Raw genomic sequence first — 23,679 nt, 5'->3', positions numbered from 1 at the left:
TTCGCTGCTTGGGAAAAACAGAAAACCTAAACTAGTTGTTCTAAAACAACCGGAACCTAGTATTCATTAAAACTAGGTAATTACTAATTAATTGCAGTTTTCTTCCAGATCAAAAGTGTACAATTTTACAGATTTATTAACATCACATCGCATCCTTAAAGTTCTTAAAAAATATTCAGCTCGAGCTTCAATATAGTGGATATGTCTTAGTTCGATGACTATTAAAAATAGTGATCAATCAATCAATAATTAGGTTAGATTAAGTTACGAAAGTAGAGGACAGTACTGAGGCCGGCGACAACATCAAGGTTATTGATTTCTCATTGTACCAATTGGCCAAGCACCTTCAGGGATACCGTACAGTGCAGCCGCTCTGATGCAAAACTGCCTGGTCGTAGAGGACTTGGCAAGTTAAATCAAACCATGTAGTATTGAATGGTGATCCAATTAAATAAATAAAACGGTCTGCAATAACCTAAAAAACCTGATGGGCAGCGTCTTACCGTTCTATCAAGTTGGTTAAAACTTTTCTTATTGGGCTCTGATGTGAACACCAACGAGCTCTTCCTGTCATATACTCTCTTTTTTAAGTATATTGGCTGATCGGTAATTAGTTAGTTTAATTGAAGACCTGGTATCATTGTCAATCTTGGAGTAATCAATTTGTTTCATTTGTTACAAAAATTTTTTATGAACTAAAATATCATATAACATAGAGAGGCTTTTTAAACTATTTGTAACATCATTATTTTCTTGGCAATTGAGTACAGTTCTATACCGCAGTAGGTTTGTGAAGTTACTACCCCGTCCTGTAGTTTGTTTTTCCTCTAAGGATTTATTCTAGGATTACTTGTGGAATTGTTATTAGGGTAAATCTCCATCTTAAATATTCAAATTCTATCCTCAAATTTTATCCTTCCAATATCCTCATGGTTCTCATGATCCCTGTGGGACAACCAAACACTCATGCAAATCATATAGGACCCATTAGATTTACAAAAAATCTTCTCCTTGCACATGCTCACTGATTGTTCTCTCTGATACAACAATGTCGTAGAGTACAACAAACGATCTGCGTGATTTTGGAAAGATTAAAAATGAATTGCTGTCAATCTTTGCGCGACCAGTAGTAGTCCATACGTATCATATTTCTTTTCAATGGCCATGTTAAATAAAAATCGTACTATACGTATTAATTATGGCCTCCATGAAATTTTGTATATTATGTTACCCCAGAAGTTTTTGTCCATTTGCACCGTAATGAAAATAACTAATTCCAGTCTTAGCAAGCGGAAGAATCCAGACAGGATCTGGTAGATCCAAGAACAGAGGCACTGGAGTGCAAACCCACAGAACTGACGTTAGGCTCTGAATTGAAGTCTTGCGTTGGGTCATCTTCTAAATCGTACGGCAGGTAGGCATTGGCGATGTCAAATTTTCCATGAAACAACTCGTCTACATTTGTGATTTTGCGACTGGTAGTGTCGTCGTATTCAAATTTGTCAATAATTCGGCTGTATTGGTACCTAGAAAGAGAGCAGCGTGTGATTTCATTTTGGAAAAGTTCAAGTCACATAAATCTTAGAGGCGCTCATTGATATAGGGGAACAGTGACAAATAAACACTGTCAATGGTTTCTATTAATTCAGGAAATATATAAATTTTGTTGTTAAGCTCCAAATATTCTGCAATTAAATAGTTACCCATACCGACTCCCACTGCGTCTCAAACTCAACTTTATAAAACTTTGATTTCAAAACTATTCCCTTGAACAAAATTTCTGAACGCGCGATGATTATTGAGACGCAAAGTTATCAAATTTCTGTTACCACCAGTGGTTGCCGGTGATAAGAAAAGGCGTGTAATTCCCCATTTTGAGCTTCGCGCGCATACAATCTAAATGAAAATGTTAAGTTTCTAGCTAAGCTACTACAGTTTAAGATAACTGTTAGGAGCCATATAATAGCGATGTAAAACTGATTTCAGCTATATCTCGATGCATATTTGTGCACTCTGTCATGTTATCAAATCTGCTAATCCAGGTTGAGGTGCGCGTTAATGATCAGACCCATCCAGACTAAAGTCAGCCATGATCAGACCCATCCAGACAATAATCAGCCATTATCAGATTTTAGCTCGTGTTTCGTACGTGCTCGCTTTTAACTAGTTTTTGCTGTGGCCATGATGAGAACCATCCAGATGATAATCAGCCATGGTCAGACTTTACCTCGTTTTTGATACGTGCTCGTTTTTACCTTGTTTTGGTTGCCATGATCAGACCAATCCATACAATAATCAGCCAAGATCAGAGTTTAGCTCGTTTTTCATAAGTGCTCGTCTTCAACTCATTTTTGTTGTTGACATGATCGGATCCGTCCAGACGATAATCAGCCGTGATCTCTCTTTAGCTCGTTTTTCATACGCGCTCATTTTTATCTTGTTTTATCTCGTAAAAGCGAGCTCGTGTTTCTTAGGTGCGCGCTTTTAACTAGTTTTTGTTGTTGCCATGATGAGAACTATCCAGATGATAATCAGCCATGATCAGAAGTTAGCTCACATTTCATAAGTGGTCGTTTTTTAATTGTTTTTGTTGTTGCCAAGATCAAAACCATTCAGACGATAACCAGCCATGGTCAGACTTTACCTCGTTTTTCATACGTGCTCGTTTTTACGTCGTTTTTGTTGTTGCCATGATCAGACAAACCCATACAGTAATCAGCCATGATCAGAGTTTAGCTCGTTTTTCATAAGTGCTCGTCTTCAACTCATTTTTGTTGTTTCCAAGATCAGACCCATCCGCACGATAATCAACCATGATCAGATTTTGGCTTGTTTTTCATACATGCTCGTTTTTAGCTCGTTTTTATTGTTGACTTGAACAGACCCATCCGGACAATGATTACCCAGGTTGATAACAATCCAGACCATTTTTGTTTATGAAAAGACCGAATTGATCTGTGATTCAGATTTTCACTTGTTCGCAGTTTCAGCGCGTTCATATGCTCGTTCAAAACTCCTTATATAAAAACCCGTTCAGTCCAAAACACGATATGATCTAGATTTTGGCTCGTTGAAGTTATGACGAGACTCAGGCAAAACAAAAAGTTCAAGATCCAGATTTTGCTTCGTTTGTGTTTAAAAAAAGACCAATCTTTAAAATAAGTTAATCCATTTAGGCATTCTGGTATATATTTTGTATTTGTATATTTTCCATTCTAGAATCCACGGTGTTCACTCTTCCATTCTTATCCTTAATTTTCAACCGCGGCTTATAAGGATGAAATTGGGATTGAATAAGTATGAAATTGAAATCCACAATCTTCACTTTTTCACTTCTATCCCCAATTTTAAGCGTTGGCAAATGCTCAAAGTCTCAACCCGGGTTTCCTTACATTTTGGTTCCCCCAAACTACATTCCAAACCTACAATTTTGTGACCCCAAACCTTAACGTACAAACGAACATATTTCATTCGGAAGCCACTTAGTATTTCACCTAATGTTTGGCTGATTTGTAAATCCAATTTGGGAAAAATCAGAAAATTATTCAAAATCAAAACAAAAGAGCATGAACACAAATCATTGTGCATGAATCTATTTTGAAAAAGTGTATTAGGCACGTGGTTTGTAGCATTAGACTGTTACTCACTTGTCGCCCTGTTTCTCGAACACGAAGTATGATTGGGGTGACCTTCTGATGTAGAGAGTGGGTGCCAGAGTGTCCACTGGCATCAACTTGTGACTCCGGTGTCTCCGAAGGGACTCCTCGTGCATACTGCGCTTCCTAAAAATGCGCGAGAAGTGAAGTAATTCTCTTGACCAGAAAAAAATTTACGAAATTGGTAGAAATTGTTCTGTTGTCTTTATCAATCTCTCCATTCAAATGATATTAATTTGAATACATACTAATAAGTTTCTTTTAAGTTTATGAGTTTTTTTTACTTAATTACACTAAAGCTGTAATTGAGCGTGGTAAGATGTATCGACGGGCTTCTAGGATAGTTCTAAAGCATTAAAAAATCCCAAACAAAATCAAAAAATTATTCAAAAGCAGGTTTTTGCGCATAGTTGATTCCATAGTTGAAACAAATCGTCTCGGCATAGAAATAAGAAAAAGTAAAGAAGCATAACAAGAGTCTTGTAGATTTTGTTGCTTTAGACGAAAGAACACCGAAGCTAGTTGATTTGTAAAAAGAGCTTAAATGACTTACGTCAAAAGAGTTGCTTTCCAACTACTAGGACAGACATTTTTTGCAGTTTGCTTAAGGCTTCGAATCATTTTTCAGAGACCACAAATCGAATAGCATGTCAAAAAGAGACAAATTTGTAGCATTTTTCAATTTAATTTTAATTGTAAACTTCCGCCAACGGTTAGAGTTTGTGAATGAGAGAGCAAATTTTATCACACATCAACGATTCAAGGATGCTGAAATCAAATTAAAATTCAAAAAGGGGTCAAGCCAAAACCTTCCTTTTAAAAACACACACGAATTGTCATTACGAGCGTCTGCCGGTACTCAAAAACTAGTTACAAAGAATGTGGCTGGGACCTCCTCTCGTCTTTTGACGCCTTATGTAGAAAGCGCTTGAATTACTTGTAAGTATTTTCCACACGACAATTAAGTAGCCTCAAAGAGTAAAACTTCCACAGAAAAGGCCTTGGTATTTTACTTTCGGCGTGCACGAAGTTTTAATCCTTTTTGCGTTAAGTGGATTTGAACAATTATGAAAAACCCAAAACTTTATTGGAAGAATTTTTCACAAAGAGATCTTGAAATGATACACTTTGAAATCGAGTAAACATATATAATTAGCAAATTGGCGAATTGCTTTCCTAAACAGGTGGCAGCTATTAATGAGACACTTTTGTCAACCTTGACTACTGAAATGACGAATTATACTGCAAATAATCTGCCACAAAATTGTTTTTACTTGTTTGTTTTTGTCTTTCATGTTTTGATGTTTTGTGGATTAGTCTTCCCTTATTAGACAACTATATTTGGTGTTGCTTTGTGAAATCTAGTAATATTTTGAGCCAGTTCACCCAAAAGCGAATTCAGCTACTTTTAAAATTGATTTCTGTTTCCAATCTTTTGAAACGCAATATTTGCAGCGAAAAGTAGGTTCCATTTTTGAACTTCGAGTTCATAAATGGAAAACAGTGTCTGAAAGTTTTACTTAGGGCACTGGTTTTTCATCTTTGAAGTTTGTAAATAAGTTTCACACGTACAATGTAATACGATAGGAGAAATGAATTGTGGTTACAAAAGTGAGTAAGTTTGGTGGCCAAATTTCGGTAGCCATAGACGCTCGTTGTGGCCTTATTCCTTCAAACTTGTTTGAAAGCAATTAAAATTCGAACTTTTTTGAGCTATGCTGGCATAATTTGAATACAAAAATTACAAGGCTGCTCAGCAATGTGCGATGACACATAAGGTTCCGACCCCGCACATCCACAATTTTGGCATAATTGTCTAAACAATAAGGAACAGATAGAGAACCCAAAAATTATTTTTTGGGAATACCAAAAAACCCATAAAAGCCCAAGTATTTTTTCAAAAAAATTGTGTATGAACGATAAGATAGCGTCCGAAGCAAATAACTCAGTGGAGTAAAAATTGAAGCATTAAATTGGTGTGATATGCCAATACTAAGAAAGCGAGTCAAGACGAACAGCAAAATCAAACAACAACAACAAAAACAACAAACATTAATTGCATCAGAAACTTTTTGTCCGTTTTAAAAAACAAAATTTAACACCAAAGTCAACATACCGTCAGATGAACCTAAAACTAAACAAAATAACTCATAAATCACCAGAAAAGATATGGACCAGTCCATAAAGAGGTTTGGTAACAATTAGACAAAAAAGAACAAAAACATTAAAATTGAAAAATTCGCTTATTTTTTTTAAATCAATTAACTTCAAAGTTATTAAAACCATTAGATATCAAGTAAAAAATCACAAATGTTTATGATTACGAATGCTTCTATAGAAGGGCATTAGGAACTGTCCTTATTCACTTCTTTAAGCGGCTAAAAAGAAAAAAAATAAAACAAAAGTTCAATTGAAACTTGCCAGAAAACGCTTTCAAAACCGTCGCGCCATAGTTCGGCCCTCAAGATATATTCGTTTGCACCTTCTTCAAACAGCGATAAAGTAGTATTAGGCCATTTATAAGTGAGACAAGGTAACAAGTAGACAAAAAAGAGAAAAGGGCAAAAGTATGTAATAATTTTGATTTTTTTCGAAACAAAAATTTATCCAAAGTCATGAAAAACATTAATTACAATATGAAACATTTAAATAGGGTCGTTTATTCATCCAAAAGAATTCTTTGAGACCTGCAATTATCCAGAATAATTCTTGCGTCTACAAAAAGAACGTCAAACATGAAAAAAATCAAATTAATTTACTTATTTTGGGAAAAAACCAGTGTCGAAGTCAGTGAGGTCATAACGCATTCTTTAAAAAAAGACTTTGGGACTCAATGCCTTTTGACACCTTCCCTTGACACCCATAAAGTCATATTTGACCTGTAATTAATATTAGGTACCAAAAAGAAAAATAAGAGGAACAAACTTGCGAAGTTATCAGAATATCTGCTCATCTATTCTTCATGAATAGCCAGTGAAACCTATAACTATACAGGAAATTTCATACAACTGAATTGACAAAGTAAAAATGGCAGCCAAAGACAAAATTAAAAAATTCAATTAATTTCTTGAATAAAGAAGTGTCGAGGCCGTTAGAACGATAATCTGTATCCTTAAGGATTTTAATATGTTCAGTTGTGTTGCATTTTGAACGCTAATATTGTGATATGAGAACTGTCAGAAATGTGATAATGTGACTAGAAAACGTGAAAGCTGGCAAATTTCTGAAAACAAAAAAATCTGAAATCTAGTGGTATCAGAGCCAGAAATTAATAACTTCAGGCTTAAAAACGCAATCGATACCAAATTTCAAATCAGTAGAATCAAGAAGCATTCTTTCTTTTCTGACATTAAGCTGCAAGTTGACCAAATCAAGAAAAAAATGGAGGAAAAGTTCATTAAGCCATTATTTATTTAAAAATCAATTTAAAAAAGTCGGAAATTTTTAAAAAGTCGAAACGATCATAAACTTTTAAGTGAAAAACTAAAAGCATTAGCTTGGAGCTGCTTCGGAAGCCAACAGGACCTGTCACTCCATAGCTTGCATTTGATATGTTCTGTTCTTTATTAATAAAAGTAGGCAGTTTTTCAAAAAAAACCGACTGATTGCAATACGAATTCTTATTGGATTGTAACAGTCCACGATGGGCTTAAAACTAGCCCTGCTAATGCTTATTTTCTGTTAGGAACCATTAATTTTTCGAATACTGTAGATATAGATAATTTGTTAGTTGAAAACTCAAAAAAAATTCTGCATTTTTGATAATAAACGAGTAAAGCTAGCAAAAAACGACAAAGTTTAAATTACAGAGCCCCTTCCGAAGTAGGAAGTAGGAATAGCCCCCTTCCGAGTCTACAAAGATTATATTAGTGTTGTTTGGGGGTGTAGTGCCGACAAATTTAATCAAAGTGGACTAAAGTAGCTTATTTCGTGCTGTTTTTGACGAAAAAAGCTGAATTTTGAAATATTTATGCAGAGTTTTCGACCAAAAAAAATTGAATCAGAATAATCAAGAATGCTTTTTTGTCTTTAAAAATAAAATCAACGTCACTATTCTTAAAAATTTCAACAAGTTTTAGCAAAATTGACGGAAATTTAGGCAAAAATTTCGAAAAATGTGAATAAAAACAACGTGAATTCACTCTACTGTTCTTAGAAGTTTAAACCTCGATAACTCCCTGTAGAAAATAAAAATTGAAAAAATCTTTTTAATTCCATATTCTACGCTGGACGAGCTTTCTAGTGATACCAGTCTCAACTCTCTACGATGAATATATCGATCGGCGAAAATTGACTGAACAAAAAACCCAATTGAGTATATAGTTCCTCGCCCCTCAAGAGGGGTCGGAACAAAAAGATGGTCATGAGCAAAATTATAATGGTGACATTACTTAGAAATCTGAAATTCAATCCAATTCCATTCTGAGTTGGTAAATTTTTGCCATAAAAGGTCAGCGATGCAAGAAAATCATGTTTTAATGACCTTTTTTCTGATCATCATGTGCTGTTTGATTACTAATAAAGTCACGCAATTTAAAAAGTTGTTTACATATTGTCTTTATCTATAGAACCATTTTATTTATGGTTTTTTAATGTCAAATTTGTATTTTTTTAAGCTAGGCTCCAGTTCTTGAGGTTATATCAACATTTTCACTTCCCCAAACTATCTGTGAGTCGCCAGCCTCTTTGTATTTTAGTTAATACACCTTAATGGCTTGAATTTTCTAACTATTACGCTTATCACATTATTACGTTTTTAACCCGTTAATAAACAGAGATCTTAAGATCTTAATTTTGTTTACACCCCTTATCACTTTTTACCCTGTAATTTTTGGCGAAAAACTTAAACCCTGGATTTTTTTAATCGAGCATAAGTCATACATGCATACCTCTCTTTTGAGTGCCTGGAGATGGCAGCTAGGACTGAGAGTGTGGCAGAGACGCATGCAAGAGTGGATGCAATCTCAAATGCCAGTCTGTAAGAGCCACTCAAGTCAAACACTGCTCCTCCTAGAATGGGTCCGAACATGCCCCCAGATCCGACCGAGAGAAGGGTCCAAGTGAAGGCGTTCATCTTTTTACCCAGCACTTCCTGAGGCATAAAAAAAATTTAAACAGGATGAAATGATTTGCAACAAATTATAATTAGGAAAAGAATTGAATAAAGTTTCAAAAAATTTGACTATTCAACAACTTTACGCAACTGTGTTGTTCTTAAGCAAACAGTGCGTTCTTCCTATAGAAAAAACCAGCAAATTAATCCGTTGAAAATAGTACATCCGCAATATTGTTCAGTTATTTCAAAGTTTTTACCCTTTCAATCAATTTAAGGAGTTGGAAGTTTGAGCTTTAAACACTGCTGTGAATTTTATCAATTAAAGGCCCCTAGATAGCAACAGCAGTGTTTTGAATTTATTTATAATGTTTCATAAGTCCATTTATAAGAGGCCAAAGTATTATGTCATTAAGAGTATTTTAATACCATGTGAAACCCTTTCTTCATTTTAAACAAAACTAAAATATCGCTTCAAAAACTTTCCCGGTCTTTCCGCTCTCATGTTTTCAAGCATAGTTTTTTATGCGCCAACGGGACTCCAGTAACTACGATAAAAGTGATTTGTTTGTTTGCAATAATAAAGCAAAACACCTGTTTAAAATCAAGGATTCAAACTTGAGTTGAAAAATGGAGTGAACCGAAAAATATGTTTTGCTTCTATTTTTGGGCCGTAAAATTCATTGAATATTTATATTTCAATTTTGATAAATTAGTTTCTGTCGAAAAACAGATGACGATTTATTTCATGAAGTTGACCATATGCCTCATTAGCTGGTGGCGCCATCTCCGGAAACCAGCATAAAATAATGCAGCCGATATCTGTCGAAATCTTCATACCATTTGATCCAGAAAACAATGTATAATAAAAAAAATATACAAGAAAAAAATATCCAATTTTGCAAAATTCAATAATTTGATATTCAATACTTAATTAGAAGCACGATGAGTAGGAATTTGAACATGGCATGACTTTCAATTACAGTCGGACTTAAAAATTATTGAATATATTGAATACCTGTTTGCAATCATAACTCTGCAAAAGATCAATCATTGCCTCTTTGTTTAGGTAACTTTCAATCACACCAACTTGGTAAGTTCATAATTCACATTTAACAAGATCTTATGCAAGTAAAGTGTTCCACAGCTAATTTCCATGCGTTGCTACTAAATTAAGAAGAGCGACTGCTAAATGTACCCTAAAATTTATATACCCTTACATATACCCTTAAAATTGCCTCAACTGCTGCTATTGCCTCAACTGCATAAAATTAACCATCATCGCAATCAGAATGAAGCTATCATTGAAATTCAGAAATCAAAAACTTTTCCTGATCCAGAAGATTGTTACGTGCGAGTATAACAGACACAATTTTAACATGGTAAATTGCTGTTCAGTTTTTCAATGCAACTTCGAAAAAATTGGCAGAGGCAAAATATTGCATGGTAAAGAATTAGAAAATAAAATAAGAAAGTTAATTATATTTTCAAAACTTTTAGTTCCTCTATTTTTCTATTTTTATCTCTATCTTTCTCTCTTCCTCTCTAAAACAGAAATGCAATTCTGAGAGATGAAAATAACAAAAATGGCCAGTGAGAGAAAAGTTTTGAAAATTTTGTTAGCAAATGAATTGAGAAATATTCAAATTTTTATATATGTTAATAAAAAAAACTCTATGAAAATTCATTTATTTTTTTTCAGTTAGAGCTATAGACAAAAACTCCTAATAATGAGATTCTTCCGACAATAAAGACTTCGATAAAAACATCCCACTGGTCATTAAAATTTCATTTTATCCCCAAAAATGGAAAACTGCGTGCCAAAAAATAGAAAAAGTTCCACGAAAATTCGTTTGATTTTGCTTCAGTTAGAGCTATTGTAGTATTACAGAGCTGCGCTCTAAACGAACGAATAACTATTCCCGCAGAATAAATAAACCGCTTACACTTAAGCGTTAATTAACACCAATCTTAGCAACCGTCAAACAAATTAACGCGCGCTTAGGCTAACAAAATATTAGCATTTGAGCCTTTACTTTTATAATATAATAAACGAGCCTCAGTTTAGGCCCGGATTAACTAACACCAAATTCAATCTAGAATTAGAACTAAATATGAGTAGGCGCAGTAAATTTAAATTAATTTATCTCTCGAAAAAAAATACTGTTTAAACAGTAACAACTTACACAATAAACGAGAACGTACTGCAGTAACCTTTAAAAGCTTTTTTGATTAACGGAAAAACTCTCCGACGCACAATAAGTGTTGAAACAAGCGCGAACCAGCTCATCCTGATAATACAACAACGCAGCTGGTAATTAGTAAGCTGTACTTTAATACCTACTCTTTTATAATTTAAACACTTTCAGCCCCCAATCTTTAATTTCAGACTTATAGCACAAACAGGTCTTAGACATATATCTTTGCCTTCGATTTGATATATCCTATATCAAGCTAAATCGGCATATATAAAGAGATCACGTATTGTGATCTGTAGCAGCCCACTCTAGTGTGATACTATAGACAAAAACTTAAAATAAGGAGCTCCTTCCAACAAACAAAACTTTGATAGAAAGTTCTTACTGGAAAAAATAATTTAAAAACTGTGTGACAAAAATAGCCGCACTACTGCCTAATACAGACTTCTAAAAAAACCCTATTTCGAACAACTTAGCAGATTCTATTTAGATATTATAATCTGTGATCTTGATACCATTGTAGATTTTTTTTAATTAAGATAAATTTGTAGCGATTTGAAACTGCAAAATATAAGAGTAAGTCCTGAATTGCAAAAAAATGGGCATTGATATCAAAATTTTTAAAATTCATACTTAAAGTCAATGACATATTACACCTGAAAAATTTGAACAGTCTTATCATTTTAGTGTTAAATTAGCCACTTAGAAAATCAAAAGAATACTAGAACTTAACTCTTGCGTAGATTATCTAAACCTTGTTAAGTAATGAGAATCAAAGAGCCATCGAATTGTGCACACATTTTTTTTATTTCACAAATATCTCCGTTAAGTCTATAGGTGTTTGTGACAATTGAATGGCCCGCATTTGTGTTTAAATGTTTTCCGCTGGAAAGACAATTAACCAAAAATGATGACCATTCAGTTTTTTCAAACACTTCTAGACTTAACGGGGCTAATTAAGAAATCAATGAAAACAATTGTGCCCTAGTTTGATAGCGCTTTTACTATCATTGTATTAGATGCTTTCAAAACAAATTCTTCTACATCTCTTATTGCTTTTGTGAGCATATGGACCTCACTCGCCCAAATGGTGGACATTAATCGCACAGTTTTGCATAAATTCCTCGGATATGTGGATAAATTAAAATGCACATTTCTGTAAGCGAAATCCGCAGACACATTACGACGCAGAGGTATACTCCAAAGTTTCCGCCTTAGTAAAATTGGCTCGAAAATTAGATACATACAATGAACGAAATTCGGAGACATCCTTTGTATCTTACATTTCGCAAAAGGGGCTCCGCCAGTTTTGCGAAATAAAAGAACATTCGGAACGAAAAATAGGTTGCAAGTCTCGTAGCACGTTTCCGCTCAATTTAGGTATCTATTTTTCTCGCGCATTTTGAGCATGCAATAAGCCCTTTAATTAATATTTAATTGAAGTTTTCAAAGCTTTAAAGTGCATGAAATACTTGCAACCACAAAAACTGATTTTTTTCTCGAAAAAATCCCCCGCACGTCAACGGCTTTATATATCAATGTGGGATTGGCCAATTTTAATAAGTAGTAATAAATAGTACTAATAATTAGTAATAAAATACTATAAGTAGTAATAAAGTAGTAACAAAGTACAACTAGTTGTGATGAGTTAGGCTTAATTAAATAGGTAGTAATTAATTTACGCTTAATTGAGAATTATATGCGAAATCGAGCTACATTGTGAGCGAAAAATCGATACATAAATTGAGCAGATGCGTGATACAAGTCGTGAAAAAAATAGGTTATAAAGTTTGTACTTTTATTTCGCGGCTAGGATTAGAACACTTTTGCGAACACGGGTTGCTAATTTCCCTTCCATTTTGCCAGTTTCTGCTAAAGTAGCTGTTTTCCTCAATAATGTTTCATTTTCAATGTATTAACATAGTAAAAACGAACACGAGATACACGCATCGGGCATATCTGCCCGTAAAGATTTGGGTATACATCTGCGTCGTAATGCAAAAGATCTCAAAATGGACCAAATGTCAACAGTCTGTACTAGCTCTATGCAACTTGTAGCGACGATAGAATTTTTTTGGGGTTCACATATTTCCTATAATTGCTTGTACTCAACATATTTGCACTAAATTTTTCAAGATGAACACTTTTACCCGGGTCAAAATTTTGTGAAAAACATAATGTAAGAATTGTTTTGAATAGTGGCGAGGAGAAATGTTTTTCACTGCAAAACGCCTGGATCTTTTAGCGACGAATGCGCTGAAAATGCTGAATTTTTTGCAAGATTTGGCATTCTTTTTTAGTGATTTTTTTTACCGCATTCTCCTGCAAGCGGTTTTACAAAAATTAACTGTTCTCAGAAGAAAGCAATGAAAAAAATGCTAAGAAACGCAAACCTTACAAAAATTCACCGCTTTCAACACTATAAATCGCATCTTTTCAACTCACTTATAGCAATACTTACGTTTTTTAAGCGATTTTTAGCGTTGGCACCTCGACCCGGGTATCAAAAACGCCTCCTGTGGCAACACTCTAAACATAATCAATTTAATTAAATTATGCTTTGTGTGTTCTATTTTGTTTTATGTCCGTCATTGCCACGTTTAATATATGTTTTTGATTTGGTACACGTGTTTATGTCCCGATCCACGTTAGATTAGACACGGTTTTTTTATCTCTCGTTGCCGTTAAGGGTTCACGATCGAAAAACTGGTTCTGATCAGATTCAATAGGGGCCAGGAAGAGAAGCCCGGATGGAGCATTTCGGATCTTTTCCGTTTGTACCCCCCCCCCCCCCCCCAGCTTAGTGGGTGCCTATTATTTGCATTCCCACCGAAACTCGTGCCATATTTTTACATAATGATTTATCATGTAATGGCACGTGCTCTGTAACTTGGGGGGGGGGGGGGGGGAGGTAGGCGCATAACGTACTGGGGGGGGGGTCACAAATCGAAAAGATCCAGCATTTCTTTAGCTCCTCTGTGATATTATGCTTCTTTAGAAATCGAATGCCAGTTCATACCTCTGATACGTTGAGGAGAGGTGCCCCAGCGATAGCACTTGACAACCCCACCCCCATAGTGAGCACGTAGTAGCTCCAGGGTGAACCAAGCGCAAAACTGGACAAGAAACACACAGCCAGAATTGCGCCCTTCATTGGAAATATGCGGAAGAACTTGATTTGTCCAGGTAGGAAAATGGGCAATGCAGAGAGACCCAGTCGACCGAGTACTCCTGTGACGCCTTGAAGGGTAAGGATTTGGATCTAAAATACCCAAACTTTTGATCGTTGAGCAGATAGAAAATTTTTCCTGAAGAAATGTACACAATATCAGCGTTTATAGCGAGGATGGAAAATTTCAAAGTTTCATTTTTTTTATCTGTCGCATCTTGGAAAGTTCAAAATATAATTTAAAACAACGTAGCGGATTTGGGCACGTTAGTTTCATATTTATGGTGGCTTTCTGTGCAGAAAACTTCAGGCTATCGAAAGATAGATACTAGATTGCTATCAGTATAGTTGAATGAATGAAATTATAAGTACAGCTTAATGAATCAATCTAATAATAGCAATAATAAATTCTGTTTACATTAACATATATCTGAAAATTTGGTCTTTGCTACACGCAATCTCAAAAACATGTTTTAAAGCCTTAAAAGATCAAATAATCCCACCTACTTGCAAATCAGTGTACCCATTAGCCTTCATCTCCGTCGGCAGAAACATCAACCCAACTAAATTCGAAGCCCAGAACAAGAACAAGTCCATATTTAGCCAGTAGAAGGCAGGCAGGCGAAGCGTCTGAGTTGAGAACTGACGCTTGAAGTTGGTCACCAGCTTCATTCGAACCGATCTCTGTGCCTGATTTGTCTTGGCATTCTTTTGAGCTTCTGGTTCTGAAAAGTAAAGACAACGATTTAATCTTCGACCTTAAAATATTAATGGCCGCACTATTCTGGGTTGAAATTGTCCTCTCAAAAAGACAGTATTTTATTCAATTATAAAACAGCCTTTGCTTTAGGAGAAATTGCGAAGAGTCCAGACATCAGATCATTAGAGAAGTTGTTGATCACGTTTGACTCTTCATGGACTTAGGAAAACAAATAAAACCATTTTTGTCATCGTTTTCTTTTTGATACCCTTCTTGGGCTCTTGGTGTGTGGAAATGTAATTCTTTTTCCGAAATAAAGAACTTAATATAATTCATAGGATTAAATATTAAAGATTTGCAGTAACGATATCTTTCGATTTTGAGTACGTTAAAAGCCAAGCATTCTTTCTCGTCAAGCTCGCTATTTTTGGTTTGGGGTGAGGTTGTAGAAATATAACTCGAATTATACTCTTTGAGTGAGAGTACCCTCCAAGGCAATAAATGTAACAGATGGACCAAACAATTTTTCATGTCGTGCTACTTGGAGTCGTAAGCCCACTGTATCGAATTCCTCTATTTTGCGCTCACAATGTGCAGAAGTCTCCGTGATAGTCCAGAAGCATCCAATTTTAAATCTGCTATTTTGAATCATAAAGCAAATTTTTTGCATCTTAAGTTTTTGCCATCAAAATTCTTTCTTTTGTGTCGAGCTAAGAGGACCGATCTTCCTTCATGTCATAAGGTAGTGCATAAGAAGCAAAATAACAGCTGTCAAAGTCCCCCAATTTTTCCACACATTTTATGCAATTCATGTCAATATCGTTAAAAGTAGGTTTCTTCAAAAAAGATTTCAAAATCAAAGGCATGGGTTGAGTTAAAACTTTTCAAAATGAACTCTTAGAATGAAAACGTTATTTGGGGGTCAGAGTAGTGTTGTAAAGATACAGGCAAAAAAACTAAAAATTGAAGTTTTCCCTATGGTTATTATCTTCCACCAAAACAGCACACAACATATTGCTAAAAGCTGTCATAAAATTCCAAAAAAAATTAACGCCAAAAAATGAATTCAAAAAAGGATTGTTTCTTACTCTAAAGTAACGAAAAAAGAATTGGATTAACAAAAAATGGTATGTGAATGGTTTATCTTCAATAACTTTTGTATATTTTTAACCCTCAATAACTGGAAAAACCAAAATTTTGATAACTAATGGGTTGCCTGTGTTTTTGCTAACGCTTAGATAGATCGGGTGACTGTTTTTTACTGAAAAATTGAGGAAAAATGAAAAAGTTTCATTGACTCATTTTTTAAAGCATTTTTGATTTTGGAAACTGCGAAAATCAATTGCTGAAAACTGAGCAGAAGAACACATACAAATAGGACACATATTTTCAGAAATGCTGATATAATTGGAGAAAAGGCAACAAGAAAAGTTAATAAGTTTTTTATATACCAAAAAGACACACTCTTTCTAATTTTGAGGTCTCAATTCCGGGGTGTCCTCAGTAAAATATTTAACGCTTCCATCATAACAGCTGCCTCAAATGAAAACTTGAATCAGAAATTTTTGTTTCTGCAAAAAGTTTTTTCAAGACAAAATTTTTTTTACTAATGTCAATTTTAATTTTGTAGTAATTATAGAGCTGTTATGCAAAATTACAAACTAAGCGATTCTTGAATTCTACTAGTAGGATTATAGATGGTTGTTCTCCATAATAAATAATAAAATAATAGAACATTTATTTCATGTTTAGTTTTTTTCTGACCACGAAAACGGTAATATTATTCAAACAGATTGTTTTCACTTAAAAATTCCATTATTTTTTACAAAGTTAGGATTGATATGAGAAAAACTTCTTATAATATTTGAGAAAATACATTTGAATAGAAAATCTCCTTATAGACGTCTTTTAATAATCTCAATTGTTCTCATTTCGACATTTATAGAGATTATGTGAACAGTGAGCACATCAGATATTTCATGTATACTGACAAAACAACCTAATCATTTTTCAAAATTTTCGTTAAAATGTTTTCCATGTGCAGTGATTTGGTGTCTTCTTTTTTAAGGAAAATCAACCGCGGAGAGACAATTTTGATTAAAAAAGACAGCCCGAACGTTGACAAAATTGACCAATAAAAGTCAGGGAAGCAAAATTCCAATCGAACAGGAAAAGTTTGTTGATTGAAGGACTAGGCCGGGGTGTCAAAAAGGCGGCAAAGCTTTTGGGAGGACAAACAACTGTTCTTTTGTCTCTTTTCAATTATCTTATGAGATCAACACAAAAAAATGCTCTCAGCTGTGAAAAAAAATGAAAAAAACATTTGATGGCGAAAATTGCCAAGATTCCAGGAATAGATTTATTTCATTTTGCTGCCCTTCATACTACATCTTTTGGAATTTGCATAGTTTTCAAATTTGTCTTATAATGGTAAACATTGTTTAATGCTGACTACGTATCTATAGCAAAATTCACGCTCACCGACCAAACATTCCAAATACAATGATGTTTTGAGTTAAAAAATGGGAAGAAAAGGAATTTTTTTATCTTTGATTTTTGTTAAGAAAAATCAAAATTCTTTATGATATGCGCTGAAATTAGCTCTGCAATTATCGAAAATTTAGGTTTTTAAGCTATCTTAATGGTTGAAATCTGTCTGCAAAAGTATATTTTACTGCAGAAACTTCAGAAATGAAAAATACATGTTTTAGAATACTGAAATTTGTTCTATTAATTTATCATATTTTTTCATGCAATTTCTCGCACCCAAAAGTCTGTTTTATCCTACCTACCTACTTGTAATTATTCTTCACCTCACGGATTTCACACTTGCTATCAACGTTTCCAATATGAGAAAATAAATATTTGTAAGTTTGTATGAGACGTTTCATTATAAAAATCTAGATAAATTGTTACCCGATATATCTAATGAGTAAATGATATGACTGGCAGTTGTCAATATATTTTGTTTCCGCAGCTTTTCGGAGTTCAAATGTATAAAAAATGCAACAAAAAATACCTCGGACAATCATTTCAGAGGACAGTTCTTTGTTTATCCAGCTTTGTTTTTATTCTTTAAACTTAGAAAGAATTGGAATCCTTTTTTGAGCAGCGAGCACATCAAATCTTTTATTTACGCCAAAATTTATCAAATATATTACCAAATTTATGGCCTGTCAAATCATAGTCGCAGAATTTTGCACGGTCGAATCATGAATGTTTTAAGCAGCAGAATTTGGTGCACATTCTTACAATTTCCAAAGTTTCAATTTTTTGTCTGGATGTTTTCTGTTCATGGCAATTTCTCGTCGAGACCACATGGTTCATTTTCTATGCTTCATTCAGAACAATTTGTGATTTCTTTTTTTTTTCTTTTTTGGGGTCTAGCTAGCCGATATAATTACTACAATACTCACGGCTCTTAGAATAGGACTTTGAGAGATACTCTAGGGCAGCCAGGCTGAGGTATCCAACCACAAAGAGGAGAATAGCTGAGAACTGAATCGCATCCTGCCACCCAGAACTGTTCTTGAAGTATGTGAAAATGAATCCAGATATCACCTGGGCCAGAGGCAGAGCAATCTGGGTGAAGGCATTGGCTGCTTTGCACTCTTTGATTTGTGTCCTGTCAATTTTATTTGAGTGGGTTAAAATCTAATTTTGCTCTAAATTAAGTAACATAACAAGGGATATTGCATCTTTTCATTCTTTTCTGCAAATAGGTTAACTATTAACCCAAATTATCAACTGCTTTTAACGACACTATTTTGAAATAGATAAATAGCAATGTTTTTTTTTCGTTGAAACAGCTCATTTATCACTAGTACCTTAATTATACAGCAAAGCGTATAATTTGAAACTTTGGTATCTTTTGATGGTTTCTATGGACAACAGTGACAGTAGATCGCCACATATTCTCCCTTTAGGTCAAGTATTCTCACTGAGAAAAGTCCGTTATGAATGTCTACCGGTACCAAAAAAACTAGTTACAAAGAATGTGACTGGCACTTAAATTACGTGTAAGTAGTTTCCAAAGGAAAATTAAATATCCTAAAATAGAAAATACTTATCCATAAATGTGCTCTGTACTTACGTTAGGCTATAAGGGCAATTCACAAAATTTTAAACTTTTTTAAAGCGAAGCGAATTTGGACAATTAAAATAAGCCCATCAATTTTTATTGGAAATATTTTGAAGCAAAGACAGCTTGAATAACTACATTTCGCATTCTAGTACACATATTTAAGTGCCAATGATGGATGTGTTTTCCACATTTACAACATGACCTTCAAATACAGAATTGATCAAAATACTACATCTAACTCAAAAAGCACTAAGCACTTCCAACTCATATGACTAAGACATTATATCAGCATTTATAACTAAAATGAAAAATTATACTGCAATTAAAAAACAGCTCTAAACATTTTCCAGTTAATATACAAACGTTTGGCGCTACTTTGTAAAATATATTTTTATTTCGATTCACTTAAGAGCAAATTCGGTTCCTTGTAAAAGTGATATTTGCTTCCAATCCATGAAAACGCAATATGCGCTCCCAAATTAAGTAAACTCTAATTATGGTCAATTAAGCAATGAGGTTCCACAAAAAAATGCGGCTGGAAGTAGGATCACCTTTTCAATTCCGAGTTTTAAATTGGAAAACACTAACAGAAATTTTCATTTAAGGGACCACCTTTTTATCCTTCAAGTTTGTAAGTACTTTTCACTTGTAAAATGTAATAGGATGTGAAACGTGAAATGTGTTTACAAAGTAAGAACATTTTCCCCCAAAATTTGGGACGTGCAGACGCTCATTTTGTTGATATATATCAATTGTAGACAACGGTAGTGAAAATTGCTTAAATTTTTCACTCAGTAATGAATTTCATTAATTTTTGGCAGATACCTCTTTACAGAACTTTGCAAGTAGCCGAAAATTTTGTTTTGCGAATCCAATCGTTATTTACTTGACATCTGTTTTAGAATTTAGTAAATCCTTTGAGCTATCAACTGAGTAGTTGCAACTGATCATCAGTTATGAAATTAGGACCTCGTTTTTGTCCTAATTGAACTCTTCTATCGTGTCGATTAGATATTGTAACCGCGAGTAACAGTGACGTTGTGGGCAACAGTGATTCTCTGTTTGAACAATAATGACAAAAATTTGTTACCAATTTCATCTTTTTTTTTTCTAAAACAGGCATCGTGGACAATAGTGAGGGATATTTCAAACTTTGAAGAAAGTTTGAACCAGGTTGCCTTAAGGTCAAACACATTTGCAATAAAATAGGGGGGCGTATAAAATTTCGAAAAAAATTCTTTTTAACAAATGAGATATCATATAGTATTGATATTCAAAAAAGCCATATCCGAATTTTTTCCTTCTAATGGGAAGCAAGACACTGGAAAACAACCCCTTTGAATACTCTAAACAATTTTTCATTTAATGCTCTTAAGTTTTCTGAAGCCTCTCTCAAGTAATGATTTAGAAAATGTTGCAAACCGTTGTTTATTTGAAGAGGAGGAAATTTCGAAAAGCAGTATTGAAAAAGACGTACAATAACTAAAAAGTTAAGGGAAAAGTGCTGAATTAAAATTTTAGCTCATTTTAGCCCATAAGCCATTAGCAACTCTTATCAGCACTTATGGGCGCCGTTTAACTCTCTTTATCTATTCATAAGAATGTGCGTTCAATTAGAGTTACACCACTCTCCCCCCCCCCCCCCCCCCGCCTCAAACGTGTATGTACTGTATGCAAAAATCAGTACATATTTCTATTTAAAATTAAACACGCTCGACTATAAACATCAAATTCGCTAGTTGCGAAGAAGCGACATGTTTTATACAATACCTGGAAGGAAAGTAAAGAGTTCCCTGTATGCTGACGGAGTAGTAGACTAGATTGCAGCCGACACCATAGCCCAAGCCAAGAGTGGAAAACATTGTCAACACATTGGTGCACTTGGAGGCTAAGTACAGACTCACTACACAAATGAACTGGCCCAGCTGAAACATTGAGGAGAATTGCATTGGGTTTAGACCGACCAAGTCTTCGCCAGAAATTTTTGAAAGACTGACTAGTGTAAAAAATAACGTGCTGTAAAATCAGTACTGAAATAAGACTTGCAAATAGACGTTCAATTAGACTTGCCCAGTGCTGATATTGTTTTGGTTTTACTTGGGGCAGACTTTAGCTTATCAAAAGGACACGCTCGACAGGAAAAAGTAATGTCGCCATGCTCAGTTGTCACTCCAAAAAATTGAAGGATCAAAAAGTGAATTTTAGTCAAACCATAAAGTCATTTCTGTTTCGAAATATCGTAATGATCACGTGACAATTTTCATTATTTCCATGATTTATAATCAGTATTGACCTCCACCGCCCACCACTAGACTATAAAGTGCTGTAACACGTCGAGATCTAGACGAGAGAAAAATTCAAACATGGTAGATATAAAAAAGAATGTTTTAGACGAGAACGTTCTTTTACTTGTCTTTTTTGTTCTCAAGACGCATCTTAATTTCTTGGGTTCTTTCGCATTATAGCCCACCACGAAATTATAGCCCCCACCCCCGATATGGTACGCTTACCATTATGGATTATCTGACCATTAAAGTCGGGGGGTCTAAAATGGGAAAAACCCATTTTTTCACTTGTTGAAAAGCTTTGCGAAAAAAAAATGCGAATACATCTCAAGTCCAGATGTAGCTAAGGAGCCTATGCTGTGATAAACGATATCTAGCATACTGCTATTATTTTATATATATATATATATATATATATATATATATATATATATACATATATACATATATATATATATATATATATATATATATATAATTATGATACAATGATGTAGATGAGTTGGACGTTGACGCAAAACTAACCAGTGGCATTATAAAAGAACACTAAACAGGACTCTGAATCAGCACGTAGATTTTGACCAATTAGAACTAGTTCTAATTGGTTAAATTATATGAGATGATTCAGAGGCCTGCTTAGTGTAATTTTATATTGCCAATGCTTAACTTTTTTTTTCAAAGTCCAATTCATCTATATCATTGTTTGTATCATCGTTAAATATATATATATATATATATATATACATATATATATACATATATATATATATATATATATATATATATAATTTTGAACTTTGCTTAGGCTGACTAGCTGAGGACCGACTAGCGCCCAAAACATTAACAATTCGAAAGGGGTGTTTTGATGACTCTCGGACTTCTTTTGGAGGGTTACTTCGTTCCCCCGGTGCTCTTGTCGGCTGTAAGAAAATCTAGTTGGAATAATGAATTGATTCGAATAATCAAATAACATCAAATGAATGAACAAGAAATGTAAAAGATAACAAAATCACATCAAAAATCAACCAAAGCTCTAATATAAAAGATGGTTCACAACTTTCACCGAATTCACAATTAAAGCAATTAAAGGGCTACTATTCTCTCAATTCTACGAGCTCTCAATTCAGCCGCTTGATCTAGCTGCGGTTCTCCGGTGTTTTCGAAGTGGTCTGATTTCCAATCGTGCAAACCAGTTTTATGAATTTATCAGGTGATTTCAACTCTCTCAACAATGTTTTTCGTTATCACAACGCCTCCACAGGACAACTCCTAAGCTACAGCTTTGTTATGGAAATGTTTTGGTGATTGTTTTGTTCTACTACTTATTAACTTATCAGGCAACAAAGTACAAAAATGATCGAAACGAAAAATTTGGTCACATCGATTTATGGACCACATTAGTTAAGCCTTTCTTGCATAAAGTTTGCTATGACTCCAAATGAACAATTGAATTACCTGAACGCCTTCTTTATACAATAACAACTTCTACTCAAGCTACTTAAACTAGACAAAAACAGTATCAGACTTATGACGCTACCAATTAATCAATCGGTCGTCTTCAGAGCTTCAGAGTTGTTCCAGCTCAATTCAAACTATAGCTAGGAAATATTTTCTCAGCCCGTCTTCCAAAAGTTATAGTATCATAATGAATCTTGGCATTTTATATCTATAAATCACTCTTTAAAACCATGCGGAACTAACGTTGGGAAAATGAAAAAGGAACAATGCACTTTGTCTCACCTCAATGGTACGATTGCCGCTATAGAAGTCGAAAAACAGATTTCCTAAATTCTACACTCCTCCCTTCTACGCAATTATTCTCACGAATAATTGCTAGAGTGGCATATTTGCCCTAAATGCTAACCAACTTTGATCTCAAAAATGTTCTCCTTGTCTTGTTGATACGTTTAGACTCCTTTATTAGAAGGTTTAGCTTCATGCATACCTTATCTTTCAGTATTAGTTCCAAAACAGGATTATTCACTCAAGTTAGGCCTAACAGACTAATTTTAGAACCATCGCTATCTTCAAATGAGCATTATTAGTACATCAATTTTTTACTCCAGAACATTTCTTAAATTTACAGCCATTCAATTAAAATCAACAATTATGGATAGAACTACTAGACGGATTACACCAATTAAAATTTTATCTCGGTTTATAAATACAACAAATAAAAAAACATTTAAAGGGTCAACTCAACACCAATTTCTGTTACTTCATATCTACACAGCAACTGGTTAGTTGAACCATTGAATCTTTTCATCAATTATCCCGGTCATCTCACCAAAAACTCTCATTCAAACATTTTAGTAACTATTAATTTCAAGTACTTATGGTTCAACCCATGTTTATAATTTTATTACGATGTTCATATTCTAAAGTTATGTTGTCCATGATCAGTTGTCACTCCAAAAAATTGATGATCGAAATGTTTAGTTTTAGTCAAACCATAAAGTCAGCCATTTCTGTTTCAAAACATCGTAATGATCACGTTACAATTTTCCATATTTCCACGATTTATAATCAGTATT

General features: G+C 34.2%; 1 protein-coding gene across 1 annotated transcript; it reads right to left on the bottom strand.

Moving 5' to 3' along the window:
- Window positions 1-1,080: 1,080 nt before the first annotated feature.
- On the bottom strand, window positions 1,081-20,785 carry LOC142356566 (uncharacterized; the record flags this gene model as incomplete). Its single annotated transcript, XM_075408439.1, has 7 exons — window positions 1,081-1,526; window positions 3,648-3,782; window positions 8,546-8,748; window positions 13,927-14,169; window positions 14,584-14,801; window positions 18,193-18,401; window positions 20,631-20,785. Coding segments are annotated over 7 exons (1,407 nt in total), but the record flags the coding sequence as incomplete, so codon positions are not given.
- Between the last annotated feature and the right edge of the window lie 2,894 nt (window positions 20,786-23,679).

This window comes from Convolutriloba macropyga, unplaced genomic scaffold (assembly GCF_964194025.1).
Source record: "Convolutriloba macropyga unplaced genomic scaffold, txConMacr16.3 SCAFFOLD_576, whole genome shotgun sequence".
NCBI classification, from domain to species: domain Eukaryota; kingdom Metazoa; phylum Xenacoelomorpha; order Acoela; family Convolutidae; genus Convolutriloba; species Convolutriloba macropyga.
Note: the sequence above shows the minus strand (reverse complement) of the source record. Positions and strands in the feature narration are given on the sequence as shown.